Here is a 19,543-nt window from a genome sequence, read left to right as displayed (position 1 = left end):
TGTAGCATTAAAGTGATTTTCTTTTCAGACTTTTCTTTAATCACATTCTAAAATGTGTATGATCCTTTATACAAAGGATAATGTTAGGGATGATGGAATTGGATTTATTACCGGAAAGTCAGTTTTGCTCTCCTTATTTTTTAACTTCTTTGTTAAGCTAGTTGTGCTGAACAGTGCTATACTAGAATTTTCACTCATTACCACTAGTGTTTATTTCTTATCCTCTTCTCTACAACATTAATTTACCGCACCTTGCGTCTATTTTCTCTATTATTTTTACCTTTTTCCTATCTAGACCTGCTTTCCTCTTGATCGTCTCCCTCACTCCTTTTTACAAGCTATTTAGGGTACGCAGGGCCTCAGTCTGTTGTCAGAGACAGAAAGGAGGGGGCGATGGGATGTGTTTACTGTTGTATGTGATAGCCTCAGAGACCCAAGTGAAATTCCAAAATGTTATTGACTGTTTTAAAAATAAAACAAGCCACCTGAACAGAACCATTGGTCTAATACAATCTAGAATCAGAGATCTCCCAGTTCTATAATGGCCAGTCGTGGCTGAATAAATGTGATGCTCAAACGTCCTTTTGCTTCACAAAGCTGAGGCATGTTTATCTATCTCTGTTGTAGTAAATAATGAAGTTTAAGGAGAATTTTAGATTTCGGAAAAAAGTAGAAAAGACACCGATCTCATAGGTCCAAACAGTTAGACAAACTTACTCAGGTATGACATCACTTTGCTGGATCTGAAAGAACATCCTGATCAAAATAATAATAGGAAACCTGAACTTCCTCTCTGGCATGGTGGAGGAAGATTTCTGACAAATGCTTTTAGCCCAAAACTTTTTTGACCATTTAGAGCAGAGCTTGGAAATATGAGGGAAAGCTTTTCATGTTTACTGACCAGTTTTATTCAGGAGAATTGGATTAGCCATGTGTTTCTGATGCTGCCGTTTCCGCTGTGATGACTGCTTCTTTGCTGTGTGGCAGTGCTGAGGCGGCGCTGGGTTGCCACTCTACAGGAACACGTCAGAGATCATCAGGTGTTTGGTCGGCGCCGTTTTGGACCTGGATCTCACTGCCAGAAACATGGTGTCCTAGAGCTCAAAGGAACCAAATCCAAAGTTTATGCTGCCATCAACACGGACCAAATCTGGCTCTACAAGAGCGAGCAGGTGAGCGCTCTGACAGGAAGGGGAAATTAAAGCAAACAGGAGGGAAGTGTTATAAGAGTTCTGCAGATAAAATTCATGTTCATTAATAATCTAATAATTTGAGACGGAAACGGTTGAAGAGGTTTATGTGGCTGTGCAGCTGCTATTGATGTTTTAAATCAGGACCAATAATTCATCTGTAATCAGGAGGTTCAGGTCATGAGATTCAGTTTAGTGTGGCTCTGTGGGCCTGTCAGTACCAAACAGCAGTACCAGAGGAAGTCGGTTCTGATCCTGTCTCTCTGGCTGCAGTGCTTCCGAAACGGAATCGGTATCACTGTGATCGAAGCCCGCGGTGCAACGATCCGAGACGGAAAGCACAGGAGCTTTGACCTCATCACTCCCTACAAAACCTTTAGGTTGGTGATCTCCCCTCAGCTCTGCAGAGATTATGGAGAAATTCTGATGGTCACAACAGAATCTCTGTCTTTTTCTCCTCAGCTTCACAGCGGAGTCAGACCGGGAGAAGCGGGACTGGATGGAGGCTTTGCAGGAGGCGATTGCAGAGACTCTGTCCGATTATGAGGTAGCTGAGAAGATCTGGTCAAATCGATCAAACAGGATGTGTGCTGACTGTAAGGCCCTGAACCCGGACTGGGCCTCCATCAATCTCTGCGTGGTCATCTGTAAGAACTGTGCAGGTAGGACCAGTAAGGGTCAGTTTATGGCCCGCAGCAGAACGTTTTTCAGATCATCTTGGTTGTGCAGTCAAACAGAATAAATGTCTGTGTCTGTCTTTATACTACTCTAAAGGCCTAATGGGTGAGATCAAATCTTAGCAATATCAAAGAGCGACTGGGGAACCTGTAGAACATCTGATGGAGCTGCTGAGTTTACAGGATTTTGAATATTTAAAGGTTCCTGCTGTTAGATGCTGCAGAGAATCAAATCCCTGATTACATCAGGGCTTTATTACCGGAGTTTCTGATTCGACTCCAACGGACTTGGCCGTCCAAACAGCCATTACCACATGAAACTGCTCTGAAATCAGCAGCATGGGTTCAAATTAATTATTGAAACATGCTGGATAACGACTGGCGAGGGGATAGCAACCACAGCTGGGCTCTGACCCAAAACAATGGTGTTACAACATGACATGTTTTTACTCTTAAGATTGGTTTGTCCTCAACTGCAAAGGTGAACCTTGACAGACATGTGCAGGCATGAACCCCTGCAGGTGTAACTGTCGCTCTGAATGTAGGTTTAGCTGCTCTCAGACACAGGAAGTAAAGTTCATGAAGCCTCAGTCAGGAGAACATCCTTTAAACCCAGTGTGATCTTTGTGTGTTTTACACCTAGTACCTGCTGTAGGTATTGAACTCTGACAGATTTTCATTTCAAACAACGCTTTGTGTCTCTGTATGTGCAGGGCAGCACAGAGGTTTGGGGACAATGGTCTCTAAAGTCCAAAGTCTTAAACTTGACACCAGTGTTTGGAGCAATGAGATTGTTCAGGTAAGAATGAATCCATCCCTCACTCCATCCATCCCAACTGAGTTCTAACATCTGGTAGTTTTAAATCTGTCTATGATCCATTATTACAGTGTACAGCTGAAACCAGATTATCAGGTTGCTCTGACGGTTCTGAGCATTTCTGACTCAGAATAAAGTCTAACTTTGTGTTTATTCATTTGTCAGCTGTTCATCATGCTGGGTAACGACCGGGCCAACGACTTCTGGGCAGCCCGCCTCTCTGTGTCTGAGGAGTTAGACTGTGACGCTACGCCGGAGCAGAGAAGGGAGTTCATCAGCCAGAAGTACAGAGAGGGTCGGTTCCGTCTGGCCCACCCAGCATTCAACAGTCAGGAGGAGCTCCTCAAGGTCCGATCTATGGGATTATGATATGACACCGGTTTCCTTTACTTAACCTCACAAGAATTGTACTGTTTAACCTTTAAAAACTGAATGGTCTTCTGACCACAACTGCCGTTTGTCCAACCTCAGTAAACACCTCACACAACCTCTGGGAGCAGAATCAAACCATTGGTCCTCCATGTGTCCCACAGGTCCTTTGCTCCTCCGTCTCTGAACAGACTCTCCTGAAAACTGTCACTCAGATTTTCTCAGAAGCCGCTCGGCTCGCCGCCGGCTCGGACCATCGTCAGCAGCAGCATTGCCTGGAGCACCTGAGCTTATCAGGTGAGGTCCCTCCTGGTGCCGTGAGTTCAGTCTGGTCTCTGAAGCTGCAGAGGAAAACCAGCTCATGGTTTTGCAGGTCGTCTGATTTGATCTCAGACAGAATCAGAAGCTGTGTTCTGGACTTTCACTGTAAAATAAAGCACCAGCAGATTTCTGAGGATTCTCAAATTATTCCAAAATCAATTACAAATTCTGACCTAATCTTTTTATCCTCAGTCTTCCAAGCTCCACAGGCTGCAAAAGAAGCCAGAGCTTCTACTTGCTTTTATCACCTGTGCTGTGATGTCAGAGCTGCAAGGCACGCTGGGGACTGTGACAATGCATGCAGGGAGCCGTAGTTAAATTTTGTTAGTGGTGTAATACACCTCTGTACAACAGCCTACAAACCCAGCAACTTTCTACTCCAAAACAGTCTTGTGTTTATTCATAAAACAGCCAGGGTTATTGAGGAAAAGTCTTGGTTCTTGGATTGGAATAAAACCCATTTTCTAGACCAAAGCTTTTGATGCAAAAGTAAGGAACAAACATTGCTTATAAATGTATGTGGCATCTCAATACTTTGAACTAGGGGGATTTGTTTCATATAGCAGAAAGTTTAGAAACCACTATTGTCCACAATTGGCATTCAAGGTCATGAAAAACTTGCATATGGAGACACTGCTGACCCTGACTCCTCATAAGGTTCTCCTGGGAAACTCTAGGCGGACTCCAGGTCAGCAGTTAGTAGCAGGAAGTTTTAGTAATCACTAATTGTGATTGACAGCTAATGAAGGAAAATCTCCTGATGTTTTGTCTCAGTTCTGTGTTTAGTTTAATTCTGGTTCTGGTCGTCTTGCAGACCCCAGCGTTTATGATGAGATCATGCAGCCCATCCTTCACTCTGGTTTCCTCTACAAGGCCTCTTCACTCAGCAAAGGAACACTGTCCAGGAAAACCCGGGAAGGTGGGATAGGTTCTTCAGAACAAATTGAATTAAACTACTGGGCCAGTCTGGATCATGTCTGACATGACATGAGGGAAGCAAGTTTGTCTAATAAAGGAAGCTTAGTCTGAACCCGAATCAATCCTATTGTTCCTTCAGACTTCCAGAAGTTCTGGTGCTCCGTGGATCAGTCTCTGGTTCTGTATGAGTCAGAACACTCGGCGGACCCCTGCCTGCAGATCAATGTCAAGGACATTGTGTGCCTGGGGGTCAGTCGACCTGACGCAGCAAGCAACAACAACGGATTCATTGACAGGTTGGTGTTTAGCTACATGGCGCCACCTTCAGGTGTCCGTCTGAATCTAAAGGTTCTGCTCTGTATGTTCTGCAGGTTCCGCTACACCTTTGAGGTATATGTGGCATCAGAGAAGCTGTTCCTGTTTGGGTTGGAGACAGCCGATGCGCTGCACAGCTGGACTAAAGCCATTGGACAGGTCTTAATCTCTAGGTTCTGGTTCTGTACCAGGACAAACACTGAGCTTATTTTTCTGATGTTAATCTTCAGATCTTTTTTTAATGGATTCATATTGTAGTATTTCATAATTAGCTTTTTATATGTTAAATATGAATTATATTATAAGAAGGATTTAATAAGAACAATTGGTCATATTTAAAAAAATGATCGTATCTGCTCTGAACAGATGACAGAATTGACTTTTCTAAACCTGCTGTTCTGTTGTGGTCTGGCAGGCTGCCACGCCGCTCAGCTGTCATTGCCTGCTGACCCGGGAGTTTGAGCGGGTCGGGCTCCTGCGGTACCGAGCCATGTTGGACCCTCAACAGTGGAAAGAAGCCTACTTCGTCCTGCAGAAGTCTAACCTTTTCATCTGCCCCCGGAACGACGGAGCGGCTGAGGACATCATCAACCTAAACCGGCTGCAGGAACTCAGTCAGTCTACTAGTCAGGGGCCTGGTTCTGATCCGTCATGCTGAGGTTCTGAGTGGTTTCTGTGAGGCTGTGTATTTTTTGTGCTGCAGGTATCACTTCAGAGAATGAGAATCACGAGAAGAAAGAGATTCTGGTTCTGGTGGAAAAGGGAAGGTGAGGCATGATGAGTCCCAGCTCTACCGTAGTGTTTGTTTGGTTTTGGTTCTGGTTGCCTTTAACTTTATGATTGGGCTTTCCTCGTGTTCAGGACTCTCCACCTGCAGGGTGTGGGGCGCACAGACTTTCCTTTGTGGTACGCGGACATCCAGCGAGCAGCCGGCGGAAAAGGGAATGCTCTGCGGGAGCAGCAGATGAGCCGGAGCGACATTCCCATCATTGTGGACAGCTGCATCGCCTTCATCACGCAGTATGGTGAGGAACTCCCAGAGAATTATGCTCCATCTAAACAGCTCAGAGTCAGAGACCAAAGGACCTTTGAGCCCATAGTTCTGGTCCACTGCAGGTCTGGGCCATGAGGGGATCTACAGGAAGAATGGAGCCAAGTCCAGGATCCGGCTGCTGATGGACGAGTTCCGGAAAGACGCTAGGAATGTTAAACTGCGGATCGGTGACCATTTCATTGAGGATGTTACTGACGTGCTGAAGAGGTTCTTCAGAGAAATCGATGACCCGATTTTCATGGCTGAGCTACACCCACTGTGGCAAGAGGCTGCAAGTGAGTCCAGTTCTGAAAACAGCTCTGCCATTCGGTTTCTGCTCTAACTAGAGCTTTGTTTTTAGAATTTCTGCAGAATTTAGTTTTGTAGATTCTGGTTCTGTTTTGAAGAACTTTGCTCAAGATTATGGTACATAGCAGGACCATACCTGAGCTGCATAATGTTCTGTATTGGACCAGCAGATCTTAAGATTTCCCAGCTCTTTCCAACTGTTTCTCTGCTCTGGGCTGAATGGACAATTCTTGTCAATCAGAAATGAATGACATTAACCCTGAATGTGCACAGCATCTGTCTACACTGTGCTGCAAACTTCTCCTTTTCACTGTGTCCAGTTCTTCTCTGCTCCTCTGCAGTACAAAGCCCAGAGGAGCTCCAGGAAACATATATAGAGCCAGTGTTAAACACCCAATTCAAAACAAAATAACTGAAGCTGATTTGAAAACTGTTGAAACTGCTTCACTTTTCATTTTTTGGCTTCCAGATATTTCAGTAGTTATATCTATTGTGTGCTATTGGTAACAACCTTGCTCAAGTTAAGTTTATTTCCTATCTAACCTCATGGTATGGTCTGGAACGACTTTAGTGCAATGTGTAGCTAGTGTTCACATCCTGGTTCCTGAGCCAGTCATAGTTCCCGAGGTTGCATAAACCGAGCCCTATATTTGGTATCTTGTTCTGGCAAAAGAGCAGCAGCCTGTAAAATACAGAAGCAGACCAGAAACAGCCTCAACAATACCTTCAAAAGCATTCATACAAATTCTTACTTTGGCTGGATAGTCTTTATTCGTCATCTTATATTTAGCTGTGCTGCTACATCCTCATCTCTTGTAATTTAGCAGCCTGCATGATCCTGCATGACCCCCCCAAAGGGTATGTCATCTGTTTTCTGTATGGTTCCGATTTGAAACGCTAGATGTTTTTTTACCTGTTTCACCCTTGAGGAAACATAGCTTTGTGTCTTTGGTGATTCGACTTAAAAGTATGGATGCGGTTTCTGCTAATTGACTGAATAAAATTTTGCCACTGTGCCGTCTGCTCACTGCCGCCATGTTCCACTGCCATACCAAGGGATCCAAATGCTCTCATTGCTTATAACTGGTAATTGTGGACGTTGAATTTGAGCAGAACCAGCTAAAGTGGGAAATTGGGGTAATGATCGGGATACAAGAGATGTTAATTTTTCCACGTTCTTGTTTTTAAAGTGTTCCTGGAGATCATGTTCAATGCTCTTGTTCTCATTTCAGAAATCCCTCAGAAGCGTTCCAGGTTGGACCGTTACAAAGAGATCATCCGGAGTCTTCCTCGGGTAAACCGGACCACTCTGGCTGCCCTCATCAGTCATCTTTATAGGTGTGTGTTCTCATCAGCTGCAGCGCCAGGAAGCAGTTGCCGGTTCTGACCTGTCTCCTCTCTGTCAGGGTCCAGAAGTGTGCTGACCTGAACCAGATGTGCACCAAGAACCTCTCCCTGCTGTTTGCTCCAAGCTTGTTTCAGACCGATGGGAAGGGTGAGCACGAGGTGAAGATCGTTGAGGATCTGATCGATAACTACCTGTACGTCTTTGAGGTGGGTGGACTCTCAAGATCATCTGGAGGTTCTGCTGGAGGAACCTGTGGACTTTGCTCACCTGTTGCACCGTTTCAGATTGACGAGGATCATCAGACTCAGATTGAGCTGGAAATCAGCCTCATCACCAGCTGGAAGGATACTCAGGTCTCTGCCCCCCCCAAAAAAATTTAAACTTCACAGCAAATCTCACCTTATTTGTTCTTGATATATTAAACATTTGGAAAGTCCAACTGAAAATAACTGTAGACGTCAGCCTCCTGGTTATTGAAGAACTGACCAGGGATCAGTTTGTGTGTGCAGCTCTCTCAGGCCGGTGACCTCATCATTGAAGTCTACCTGGAAATGAAGATCCCAGACTGCTGTATCACTCTGAAAGTAGGTCAGTTTTCATCTATCCAACATCTGCTGAGCTCTGAGGTTTTATATTGTGACCTCTGACCCCCCAGGTGTCCCCCACTATGTGTGCCGAGGAGTTGACCAACCAGGTTCTGTACATGAGGAATGTCCCGGCTGGAGAGAAGGACGTCTGGATGACGTTCGAGGCCATCGAGGACGGCCAGCTGGGTGAGAGCGAGCACCTGTTCTCCTGGTTCTATCCCAGTTTTCCGGGTTGAACCAGTTTTCCTGGTTCTGTCCGTTGTGCTGGGTGAACCCTGGGGTTCTTGCTTCTGATCTGTGTTTTGGTCCTCTCAGAACGTCCGTTACATCCCAAAGAGAAGGTTCTGGAGCAGGCGCTGCAGTGGTGCAAGATGGCTGATCCCAGCTCTGCCTTCCTGGTGGTAAAGAAGGTTCCTAAAGGAGAGGGCATCAATATCCTCACCTGTAGGTACCACACCTGGATCCACACACACACATGAAGGGTTCTGATCCATTTAGCAGGGACATGTTGCGGTCCTGGAACCTCTGAGGACAGAACCTAGAGATGGGTACATCAACAAGTTTAAGTTTATGTTCTGTGCAGAACATCTGGAGAACATTTCTTCTGTTTTAAACCATCAACCTTTGTTGTAAAAGAGGCAGGCCTGTTTTCTGATCCATCTAAGTAGAAATTTGTTCTCCTTCTAGGATAAAATGTTAAAAAGTTGCATGACGAATGGCTAAGTCCAGGCCACAGTAGAGCCACTATCAGAGGCTTAGCTTCAGTAAAGTGGAAGTGTTTGATGGGTCCCAGACTGGTTCTTCTGGGGGTGGAAGGAGAAGAAACTCATCTCGATTGACTGCTGCCCTGCATCTGTCCCCATCTATGTCCATTTGTTCCTCAGCTTATAAGAGTGAGATCATGAAGGTTGGGCTGCTGCGGTGCCGGGAAGAACCTCCCAAGCTCCTTCAGGGAAACCGGTTCCAGGAGAGAACGTTCCAGATCCGAGACCATAAACTGCTGCTGCTCAAAGACAAAAGGGTGAGCAGAACTCAACCAAGAATCAGTAAAGCCGTGTGTGATCCGGTGTGACTGGACCGCCTGTGTTTCTGTTCAGAGCATCAAACCTGAGAAGGAGTGGGCCCTGAAGACCATGAAGATCTACATCGGGATCCGCAGGAAGCTGAAAGCTCCAAGCAGGTGAAGCACCAACGTTTCTGATGGAGACACAAAGCAGCTGGGCTTTGGTCAGAGTTCTATTTCAGCTGGACCTTTAATCCCGCTTTTTTAAGATCCAATTCAAAGGTTTTAGTTCTTTTCACTTTAGACCTTCTTGGGACGTTAAGTAGGAGGTCTGAGTCCACTAGAACCAGATCTGCTTACATTTCTAGGTTCTGCAGAATATAAAACGTTATTCTATCGGATCAGAAACTAAGAAGTTTTTTAGATGCAGACACTAATCTGAGACCAGAGTTCTGATCTAGGATTGGATAAATTCTGCCTTTATACCTGGTTCTGACCTAGTAACAGGCATCTGTAAATGGATCAAAAGGTCTGCAGCTCCTCTATGATATGTGTCTCTGCAGGTGGGGCTTCACTGTGATATCAGATAAACACCAGCTGTGAGTATTACCTAAGGACCGATTTTTATGATCAAACTGGGTCATTACAGTTAGTGATCATTTTGACCAATCGGCAGCCTGCTCCTCCCCTCAGGTTCCTGTGCTGCAGCAGTGAGGCCGAGCTGTGGGACTGGGTCACCAGCTTCCTCAGAGCTCAGGTGAGTCCACCGTCTGCAAACTGATCCTGGATCAGGGCAGCTCACTCAAGAGTTCTGTACTGTTTTCAGAATGATGATCCAGGTCCTCCCGTGCTGCGGCGCCATTCCTCCTCCGACATCTCCAAGCAGAAGTTTGGTACCATGCCACTGGTTCCCATCAGAGGAAATGAGAGAAACAGCAGCATGCTGTCAGCCAATCAGACCCTGGTAAGAAACTCTAGTAGTGGGTCAGACACCAGAACATCGGATTGCTTGTTGTCTTGAAATCTTCCTCTGGGTTTTAGATGTTTTACTGAGTTTCTTCTTCTTTTCCTGCAGAGAAAATTACATGATAGGAGGACGCTGTCCATGTACTTTGTGAGTAGTTGGTCCCTTTACTGATTTAAACTGCTTCTTCCTGGTGGTTCAGTGGTTAGACAGCAGGGATTGGGAGTACTGGAGAGGCCCGATTCCAAACCCGGACTCTCCCACTGGGTCCCTGAGCCAGACCCTAATCCCAGGATGCTCACCGGCGCTGCAGGGTGATGGGTTATGGAAATCATGAGGAATCTATTCGTTCAAAAGAACAGCTCAGAAAAAATAAGAGGAACTGGTTCAGACTGATCCATTAGTTTGCGACATCACATCCATGTCCCTATGTTTTACTCTGTGGAAATGTTTTTATTTCAACTAAATAAAACTTTGTGAGGTCTGACAAAGGTAAGGAAATAAAAACTTTGGAGTCCTTAAAGTTGAAAAATAAAACCAAAATGAAAAATCAATACATATTTTGTTTGAATTTTTTATTTTACAGATATTCCTTTTTTTATTATTAATTCCTAAAATTCTGTTTTTCTGTTGAAAAACAATATTTTAAATGATAACAGATGAATAAAAACAATTAGTTTGACAACTGTGTGTTTATGAAAAACAGATCAGAAATAAAAGAAAATACCAAATGTGTTAATGGTTAGGATTTCTGAAACTTTATTTAAAATCTGTGGATCTTCCAAAACCAGCTGCTACTTCAGTACTGTAAACCTGGGTTCTCTGTCTGTCTCCAGCCAATGAAGGTCCAGCAAGACTCGTTTGAGGAGCGTTCCGAGTCTCCAGACCTTCCTGAGCCACTCTATGAGGAGGTGGGGGACTTTGGACTGCAGGTTCTGAAATCCCTGGAGACCAGCTTCAGGTCCAGCAGCATCGCAGAGACCCAGGAGGTCCCGGACCAGCCTCCACTCAGACTGGTCCTATCAGAGAGCGGCCATCTGGACCACATTATCATCCCAGAGGAGGTCCAAACAGCACCGGGTTCTAATGAAACGCTGGAGCAGAGCAGCAATGGAGGAGGAACAAACTGCAGTACTACTAATCAGCCAGCAGGAGGAAGAATGCAGCCACTGCCAGGAGGCTGCACACCTTCACAGGAGCTACTCCTGCAGGAGCTGTCCTCAGCCTTCAACAAGAACACTGATGAGGAGGAGCGGGAGGAAGAGGAGCAGAAGGAGGAGAAGCTGTATGATGTCTGAGGGAGCAGCACCAGCAGGTGGGAGAACTTTTAAACGGGAAGATCAGAACCTTTAGGAAGCTCAGCTACAAGTTCTTATCAGAGGACGAAGCCAGTAAGCCTGATGAGGGTTCAGCTCAGGTGGACCAATCAGAACCAGGCAGGTTCCTTCAGAACTGTGGACAAGTGATACTGTAGCTGCAGGGGTAATGACGTCATAACCATCAGGTGACAGGAAGGTCAGCTCAGATGGGAACGTTTGGGACACACATGGATTTGTTTTTGTTTATTTACAGGTTCTGTTTAGATTTTGTGGACTGGATGGGTTCTGATAGAACTGATGAGTGCAGTGAGGTTGCTTCTCTGGACCAAAATTAAAATCTTCAATAAAACATCCTGAGAACTTTGCAGTCCGAGTCTAGAGCTGAAAGGGTCTGATCGGTTTATCAGAGGACCAGATTGACAGGAGAAACATGCCCTGATGGGGGAGGGGGGAGAAGAAGAAGAAAATTGTGCAGAACCGAGCATGAATGAAGCTGTGAACAATAAAGATCTCGTCTTGACTGGTTCCGTCTCATTTTTATTAAACACCCTTTCAGCTTTCAGTCACATGGAGCTCCTGGTCCATGACATGAATAATCAAAGAAAGCGTCTGCATCTGTTACCATGGTAACCAAGAATAAAATATTCAGAAACAAACTTTGGAGATCATTGGTGAGGCTCCATCAGCATTGGTTACCATCGTTACAAACAGGCGATGGGATACAGGACCAGTTAGAGGGGTTAGCATCCATTACCATGGTAACCGAGAAAGGTGAAGCATTGAGCCCATCCCAGAGGTCAAAGCTTTAGTAACCTGGACAGGTATTGCTTGGCTAGCTACTTCTTCTTCATAACCTGCAATCTCCGAGCAGCCGATAGTCCATCTATCAGTCCTGAGACTTTCAACGGCTTGTAAGCAGCAGATTTATGGAGTCGCTCTCCTTTCAGAGTCACAACGTGTGGAAGCAGTGGAGGCGTCCTCAGCCCAAAACCTGCAGCCGCTGGTCCGTGAATTCTCAGCTGAACCTGTTCACCTGCTACTGCCGTCACAGCAACCCACCCTGTGCACAGAAAGGTGGATTCAGTCAGGGAAATTCATTAACCCTTGGGGTCGCAGGGGCAGCAGGCCTACCTGCTGATGACAGAGTGATGTCAGCAGCAGCCTCCAGGTAACCAAGACCCTCCAAACTGAAGTCCTGAGGAACCAAAGTGGGAAACTGCTTCATCCTCTCCGACCCTCCTACAGGCACCTGAACACAGCACAAAGAGCAATTCCAGAGCCTGTACGCAGCGGTCCGACTGATGGGGCGAAGAGTCAGACTGCAGTAATATTACTTACCCCTAGCAGAGCATGGCCTGCATGTCGCTCATAGATGCTGTCAGCTTTTTCCAAACCGGTGACGTGAACTGGGACACGACTGGAGGCCAAGACTGTAAACCAGCAGGACTTGCCCCCCTGCAGACAAAACCTTCTGTCAGTTCGTCCATCAATCAATCAATCCATCCCTCCATTCATTCTGATCATCTATCCCTCCATCCATCTCACCTGCAGGAAGTCAACCCGTGCCAGAGCTCCAACAAACAGACTCATTCCAGGCTTCAGCACAAATGTCCGAGGGACAATGGCCTGGGTCGGAACCACCAACCGGACCTCCTGCTCGTGCAGCAGGTGGAGGATCTGCAAAAAGTCCAGGGTTGGGTTGAAGAGAGGAAAAGTGTCGAACCAGGTTTATAGGATTCTAGTGTCCTATAAACCTGACACCTCAGCTGGTGTCTGCGGGTTTCCCACTGAGGGACTCCAGCTTTTCCAATAACGGAGAATGAGTCAATTAGAAGGTTAGAGAACTAGATGATTATCAAAAGTCTCAAAGCCAATTAAGGAACATTATAATTAAGTAATTAGAACATTTTACATACTTAACAAAAAAGTCATTCTTTTAGAAAAGTTAAAATTAAGACATCTTTAAGATTAACATAAGTTTACACTTTAAAAGAGATTTGGGTATTTAAAAGATGTTTTGACAATTGGTGTGGTAGCTATGGCATAACGGTGAGAGAGCAGAACATGTGCATCCTGGAGAACTTGCAAATGTTGTCGGTTCAAACTTCAGACATCAGTCAGGCTCATTGAGCAGGACCCAAACGCAAAACACTTATTGCTGTCTACTGGATGGCTTAAAAGCAGAGGACGTATCCTGACTGAGGAATTGTTATAATCTTAAAAACATAAGAATTTTCTCACACAATTGTACCCAACTCTTTTTTTAAAGTATATTTTGATATGTTAAGATTTTAAACAGTTGGGATTAAAATCATAATTTAAAACCTGTACAGGGTCCGACTGATATTAATAACCCTGTACAGGGTTATTAATAATGATGATGAGTGATGATGATCAGCAGTGTGATGAAGGCCATCAGTGGGATAATAATGGTTACATTGATAAAGATGATCTTACGTCGCGCTCCTTGATGATTCCAGGGGTGTCATACAGCCAGTGGGCATCTTTCAGCTCGTTGGGGCTCAGCCCCTCATGTGACCTTTCAGCCCCTGGGGGATGAATCAGAACATGAAGACTGTGCTGAGAACCTAATAAAAAAACAAAACAAAAACAAACCTAACGGGTCCAAACTGGATCCCTTAAAATGATCCCACCTTCTCTTGTTGTGTCTTCGTCATTGTTATCTCCAAACGCCAAACTGTCTGGATCAAACTGGATCTCATTGCTTCTGGATCTTTCAGACCGGAACGTTTGCCCGACCCGACCTGTACAGGCGAGTATGTGATTAGGAACTTAGCTGACGTCGCCCCCCCCGGTCCACCCCTACACCTTACCCACTAAGTATCCTCGCCGGCCGAGCTGTTGCAGCCTCCTCAGCTCATCGGCTGGCAGCTCCTCCTCTGTCTGCTGCAGCGCCTCCTTCAGGCGCTTCTGACGCCGGAACATCCGGTACGGAGTCGGGTTTATGATGGGGAACTTTAGCAGGTTCAGAGTTGTGCCTTAACGCACCACAGCCACAACACAAACGTTGAAGAATTAGAGACATTTCAAGGAAAACTAAACTGCACATTAGTATACTGTGAGTTGGGTCCGATCCTGGTTTTGGCTGTGTGTTACTAACCGGGCCACGGAGAGATTGTAGCCTTGTTCAGGACTTCAGCAGCTCTGGACTTGCAATAATCCGACTCAAGCAGTGCGTTGAACAGCGTGGATTTCCCTGCGTTGGCGCTGCCCACCAGATACACGTCTCCTTTGTACTTCCAGGAGCGCTGCAGGCTTGAAATCAGCGGCTCTATCCCATAGCCAGTCTTGGCACTGATTAGGTGGAGGTCAGTGACCTGCGATCCAAACCCGGCATCCTGGCAGTACTGGGCCAGACGCCGCTTGATGCGCTGCAAGTAGTTGGGTGAATCCCCAGGCAGCAAGTCCAGCTTGTTCCCCAGGACCACCACGTGTTTGTTGGTTCCCACCAGGTCAGGCAGGTCTGGCACTATGGAGTCCGGCAGGTCCAAGAGGTCTGCAATGAGCAGCACCAGGGCCTTACGGTTCCGGATTTGTCGCACCACGTCCCGGTACTGCTCCCGGGTCATCTGCAAGTTCAGGGCCTTGTGGTGGTGAGTGATAAGGTGGCAACGCTGGCAGGTGGCTCCGCTCAGTTTCCCCTCCTCCAGCAGAACCTTGAACTTCTCACTGGGCAGGTACCCAGGGACGTCTGCAGCGGTGCAGTGCAGCAAGGCGCCGCATCCCGAGCAGCTGGTGTCACTGACCGCAGCATCTGCATCTGGAGTCCCAAAGATTCGGTGCTCCCCTTTAGGCCCCGCCCTCTTCTTCTTCTTGGACTTGATGATGCTCTCATCCAGTGGGAAGTTCACATCCTGGAACTCTATAAAGGAGTCCAGCCCCGCCTCCTGTAGGGCTTCACCTCTTAGCTGCTGTTTCAGGAAGTGTTTCTGAAGACTAATATGAGGGCTAGAAACCAGTCCTGGAGCAGACCCGGCAGAAGATCTGCAGGCTGTTCTAGGAATAGACTTTGGATCTGAAGCTGAGGAGAGACCTTGCTGATGGACCTTCTCCACCTCATAAGGTTCATCCTCCTGACCTGGATGAGAAGACAAACATTCAGGATGATCCAATAGAAATAGAACCAACTCCATTGGTCCAACAAAGACCCAGCAGCAGAACATTATGATGGGACACATTTTAAAAATGTCAACAACCGGCTTTTAAGAGGATTTTTTTTTGTTTTTTTACAGTATCATTTTCGTAGTGATCCGAATATGATACTGGTCCAGCCACAAATGTCTGTGGAATCTAAATTTAGAGTGATACAAAATATTTCAACATTACAAAGTGATCCTCCAGAGCTACCGCTGTCCTCTAAGCATCTCCTCCCCTTGACAGTCTAGTTGCCCATTCTCTCCATGTTCTGGTAATGAATGGATTAGAACTCAGAGATGTCCAAAGGATATTGTTCTAGAACCAAACCCAGCTTTAAACCGAACCACAGCGTCCTCCCAGACCCATCTGCTCTATCCCTTGGTCTTTGTGATGGTGGTTGTTCTCTACAAAACCCCCCAAGGTCAGACAAAATTGTCTCTATTGTGAAAAAACAAAGTTGAATTCTATCAGTTATTCATGTGGGGAAAAAATGAGGATTGTGAACAAGTTATGAAGTTCGTTGAAACTGGATTTTATTCACCAAAAAAACAGATTTTCTCAGACTTGAAGCAGAATAGAAGAACTTCAAACGTTGGGTATCGACTCAAATCCCCTGAAGAACTGATCTCTGAGCGTTTCAGATGTATGACAACCTTTGGTGAGTCCAGATTGTTTTAGTGAAGAGGAACCGATGGTTGGTCCAAATGAAGCAGGGAAATCCAAACAAAATAACATCTCTGTCAAATAAAGATGCTGCTATTTTGAAACATGTTTTTATTTTGAAAGCAGCCACTTTCCCTTTCCTGTTTTAGCAGCTGTTTGACAACAACTCAGCCGGTTCTAAATAGAGTTTATGAGCCCTGTGATGTTCTAAAGAAGATCCAAACTCAACGCGCTCTGCAGTTAGATGTAGAACTGAGAATGATCAGCTCACATCATTTCACCTGGAAACATATTGGCTGATTGAAATCACAATTTATTAGCTTGACTAAATATGCAATTCAGATGTCTTAAATGCATTTCTTTTAACTCAAAATGAACATTTCAGATAAATAACATTATTCCTATCTATAACTAACTCTATTATAGAGATCTGAAATTAGAGTGCAGCCTTGTCAGAATTAATTTCTAGATAGAACGAATGTTACTTTAGATATCTAGAAGTAAAAGCCCAATACATATGAATGGGAAACACAAATTCATTAGTACTAGAAAGAATTACATTTAAGACATTTAAAAAATTTTTATTTTACATAGGAACAATTTTATTTTAGATATCTGAATCTGTTTATTTTGACTAGGAAGAAATATTTGATGCGTGGATTACAAGTCAAGTTAATAAATGTCAAAATGGCCACTTAAAATTTGTAAAGATTTCTAGGTATTTGAAAGTTTATTCTTACTAGTACAATTATATTTTTTGGCATCCTGGAATTATAATTTAGGATATCTATATGTAGGGTTAAGACTAGTGGGAATGTAGTTGTGACCAGGAATAATCTTATTTTAAAGATCAACAAATGGAACAATAGAGAGGACAGTGCTTCTATTAGATGTCATAACGGCCTGCCATACCTCATACGGTTCTGACCCAAATCCTCGGTTGTGTGAAATACGGTCCTAGAAGGTTCAGGCAAACCGAGCAACAGGTTCTGTAGCTGCTCACCGTTACAGTCCAAGAACACGAACTGCTCCTCCAGGTTCGGGTCCACGGTGCAACTCTGGGCTCCGGACGTCCTGTCGGTGCGTCGCGAGGTGCCGCGCGACGAGCGCTCACCTGCTGCCGTGGAGCTGATGTTCCTCCACAGCTGGCGGCGGAAGCAAACCTGCAGCGTCCTCAGCATCCTGACCCACCGTGTCCGAACCCACGAGGATATCTGTGCTCTCTGTGGTCCTGCTTCGCTTCCTTGGTGGATGTGACGTCACAAATGTTTATATTCCGGTAAACGCTTAAGTTTTTCTATTATACAAAAAAAAAGGAAAATACAATAAGAACAAAGGAATATACCCTAATATTTACTTAAATTAAGTAATTGAAAATTGTTTCTAGTTGCAAATTATTTTTCTTTATCGAGCAGCAAAGAGTGGTGGAGAGCGCAGCAGGAAGACCTCCCACTCTGTAGGAGATCGGAGATCCAAAACCCAACCGGGATTCTTTTCCCCGCTCGGTTGTTCTTCTTTAATGTTCTACCTCAGTTTTTGAGTCTGTTTATTTTATTGTATTAGGGCTTTTCTGCCACATGTCTTCCTGACATTAATGAGGATTATTGGTCTAGCGGAGCCATATCAGGCTGTGTTTGGGTTTTTTGTTTACTTATCATGGACAGTGGTCAGAGTTCACCGTTTCTCACAGAGTGAGACCTCCTGTTTTTAGGACGATCTGCGCTGTTTGTTGCAGGTCGGGATTTTCCTGGTGTTCTCAGAGGGAACCCTCCTGCGCCTCAGAGGATCTCCACTTTCTGGACGTCAAAATGTTGAAGCTGATCGGTTCTTTTCGGCCTACAGCAGCAGCCCTTCTAAGAACTGCTTCTGCTGCACAGGTGAGTCCACCTGCAACCGAACACCAGACCCAGAGCTCAGACCAGGCCCAGACTGAACAGAACTGAAAGAAACGAGACAAAATCACCAGTTTTCTTCTGCAACCCAGGAACACTTTTACACACGTTATTATCTTTCTGTCTTAATAGATATGGTTCTGGATGTTCGGTTCGGTTGTTTCATGTCAGTAATAGTTGATTGGAGGTAAAGGTCAGAAACTACAGTTTATGATTAACCTGCAGCAGGGGGAAGGTGGGAGGGGGGGTCCTGAACGCCTCATGGCCTTCAGCTGTTCTTTAAACAGAGGAGGTGGTGCTGGGGGCGGGGGTGGGGGGCAAGCAGTTGTAAAGCATTTCTGTCCACCCCCACGCAGGCTGGCTCATGGTGCAGTGTCACGTCTCAGAGCAGCAGTGGCCTTCCTAGGCCAGCAGGGGGCAGCAGATGACAAAAACTAATTAGTGCGATTAACGGACCAGACCGCGAGCTCTTCGTTTCCTTTGTCGTTGTCAGAATTTCAGAAACAAAATTTTGTTGAAATGTTAAATAATTAACACAAACATTTTCTCCACGATAAGGAATAATAGATATAAATTCAATAGCAAAATAAATCTTTTTTATTTTAAGTATTGGTGTGAAAGAAATACTCGTTCTGGGACCCACCTGATGGATGATATGGCATCAAGGGCGTAGGTTTGATTTGAACTTTGGTAGGGACACTATTGGTCTGGTGTCATTGGTGCTATGCAATATGCATGCTCTTTTTTATGCTCGATGTGAGCATCCGTACTGATAAGAGGAATTCATTGTTAAAAGAGAAAAGCAACATTTTGCTACATTAATAAAAATGTATAAGCACTACACTCATTAGATGCTGTTTATCAATGTTTGAAGTATCACCGGCTCTGATGAATGTGGAATTAGGACTGTTTTCCACTTTGAAAATGGTTTCATTTGAACGATTAAGAGAGACGGTAAATACAGTTTTTTCTTTTGAAGATATAGAATTGTGCAGAGTTAAACCCCACTCTTATATTTTTACCTAGAATGCTTGCTTTGTATCAAGCAAAATAATACATTCATTAAAATATTAACTTCACTATAAAAGTTGAACATCTGGGCTGTTGTTACTCTGTGTCGCCCATTTCATGTATTTTATCTAGGGCTGAAAAAAATTAATCATATTAATTGATTATTTCAATAATCGTCAACTAATTTAGTAAGTGATTCATCATTAACTGGAGTATAGAGACTTTAAAACATACAGTAATATAAATGTAAAATATGCCTTTCCCCACAGAGCAACCCACATAGATAAAAGTCTCAAGAACCAGGGATATTAGATGTTTTTTTGTTTTTTTTTACTCAAAGCTGAATCCCTTCTTAAAAGCAGCTCATCTGAGGTTCTTCTGTTATGATGGTTTAGCTCACAATCTGAACTGGGAATCGGATGCATTTTTTTTTTGCCCATTTTTCCAGCAGTCTTCAGAACTCCTGGCTGACTCAGAATATTTCGTTTTATAAAAGAAAAAAAAGGTTTTTGTTTTTTAGTGTAGGCCTACATGATATTCATTTTTTTTATTGGGACTAGTTTTGTAGCCTAATATTTATTGTAGTAACCGCTGCATTCTATTGTGAATAAATTTTCAATGTTGTGCTCCAAGCACACGCGGACTAGAA

The 19,543-nt window shown here is 44.7% G+C and overlaps 3 protein-coding genes across 9 annotated transcripts in view; 2 read left to right on the top strand and 1 right to left on the bottom strand.

The window, feature by feature from the left end:
* Positions 1-11,233, top strand: part of arap3 (ArfGAP with RhoGAP domain, ankyrin repeat and PH domain 3) — a 29,819-nt gene extending 18,586 nt beyond the window's left edge. For all 7 annotated transcript variants that reach the window (XM_015371492.1, XM_015371496.1, XM_015371494.1 and 4 more), the window contains 26 exons: positions 988-1,172; positions 1,464-1,570; positions 1,653-1,852; positions 2,581-2,666; positions 2,850-3,032; positions 3,218-3,350; positions 4,189-4,293; positions 4,432-4,588; positions 4,664-4,766; positions 5,023-5,221; positions 5,311-5,374; positions 5,469-5,632; positions 5,724-5,936; positions 7,182-7,287; positions 7,356-7,503; positions 7,582-7,650; positions 7,807-7,881; positions 7,953-8,070; positions 8,200-8,328; positions 8,769-8,905; positions 8,982-9,064; positions 9,451-9,486; positions 9,581-9,644; positions 9,714-9,851; positions 9,963-10,001; positions 10,688-11,233. In XM_015371492.1, the coding sequence (XP_015226978.1) occupies positions 988-1,172; positions 1,464-1,570; positions 1,653-1,852; positions 2,581-2,666; positions 2,850-3,032; positions 3,218-3,350; positions 4,189-4,293; positions 4,432-4,588; positions 4,664-4,766; positions 5,023-5,221; positions 5,311-5,374; positions 5,469-5,632; positions 5,724-5,936; positions 7,182-7,287; positions 7,356-7,503; positions 7,582-7,650; positions 7,807-7,881; positions 7,953-8,070; positions 8,200-8,328; positions 8,769-8,905; positions 8,982-9,064; positions 9,451-9,486; positions 9,581-9,644; positions 9,714-9,851; positions 9,963-10,001; positions 10,688-11,149 (3,503 nt within the window). In that variant the 3' untranslated portion in view covers positions 11,150-11,233. The remainder of the gene's footprint in view (positions 1-987; positions 1,173-1,463; positions 1,571-1,652; positions 1,853-2,580; positions 2,667-2,849; positions 3,033-3,217; positions 3,351-4,188; positions 4,294-4,431; positions 4,589-4,663; positions 4,767-5,022; positions 5,222-5,310; positions 5,375-5,468; positions 5,633-5,723; positions 5,937-7,181; positions 7,288-7,355; positions 7,504-7,581; positions 7,651-7,806; positions 7,882-7,952; positions 8,071-8,199; positions 8,329-8,768; positions 8,906-8,981; positions 9,065-9,450; positions 9,487-9,580; positions 9,645-9,713; positions 9,852-9,962; positions 10,002-10,687) is intronic.
* A 726-nt stretch (positions 11,234-11,959) lies between these two features.
* Positions 11,960-17,230, bottom strand: noa1 (nitric oxide associated 1). Its single transcript, XM_015371500.1, has 9 exons — positions 16,995-17,230; positions 14,292-15,269; positions 14,005-14,169; positions 13,825-13,935; positions 13,628-13,719; positions 12,716-12,847; positions 12,509-12,625; positions 12,302-12,419; positions 11,960-12,230 (listed from the first exon to the last, which is right to left on the bottom strand). Exons 1-9 carry the CDS (start codon positions 17,170-17,172, stop codon positions 12,007-12,009), a joined length of 2,115 nt encoding a protein of 704 aa, XP_015226986.1. The 5' UTR covers positions 17,173-17,230; the 3' UTR covers positions 11,960-12,006.
* The window catches only part of LOC107082706 (protein NipSnap homolog 3B-like), a 5,870-nt gene continuing 3,509 nt past the window's right edge, over positions 17,183-19,543 (top strand). Inside the window, exons 1-2 of the mRNA XM_015371501.1 lie at positions 17,183-17,270; positions 17,727-17,868. Of these exons, the coding sequence (XP_015226987.1) occupies positions 17,257-17,270; positions 17,727-17,868 (156 nt within the window). The 5' untranslated portion in view covers positions 17,183-17,256. The remainder of the gene's footprint in view (positions 17,271-17,726; positions 17,869-19,543) is intronic.

Source organism: Cyprinodon variegatus, unplaced genomic scaffold (assembly GCF_000732505.1).
Source record: "Cyprinodon variegatus isolate N-32 unplaced genomic scaffold, C_variegatus-1.0 Scaffold59, whole genome shotgun sequence".
NCBI classification, from domain to species: Eukaryota; Metazoa; Chordata; class Actinopteri; order Cyprinodontiformes; family Cyprinodontidae; genus Cyprinodon; species Cyprinodon variegatus.
Note: the sequence above shows the minus strand (reverse complement) of the source record. Positions and strands in the feature narration are given on the sequence as shown.

Coding starts and splice junctions, on each gene's coding strand:
- noa1 (XM_015371500.1), bottom strand. CDS start 17,172: ATGCTGAGGACGCTGCAGGTTTGCTTCCGCCGCCAGCTGTGGAGGAAC. Junction 15,270..16,994: donor CGTGTTCTTGGACTGTAACG/GTGAGCAGCTAC, acceptor CTTCTCATCCAG/GTCAGGAGGATGAACCTTAT. Junction 12,848..13,627: donor GAATCATCAAGGAGCGCGAC/GTAAGATCATCT, acceptor GACTTTTTGCAG/ATCCTCCACCTGCTGCACGA.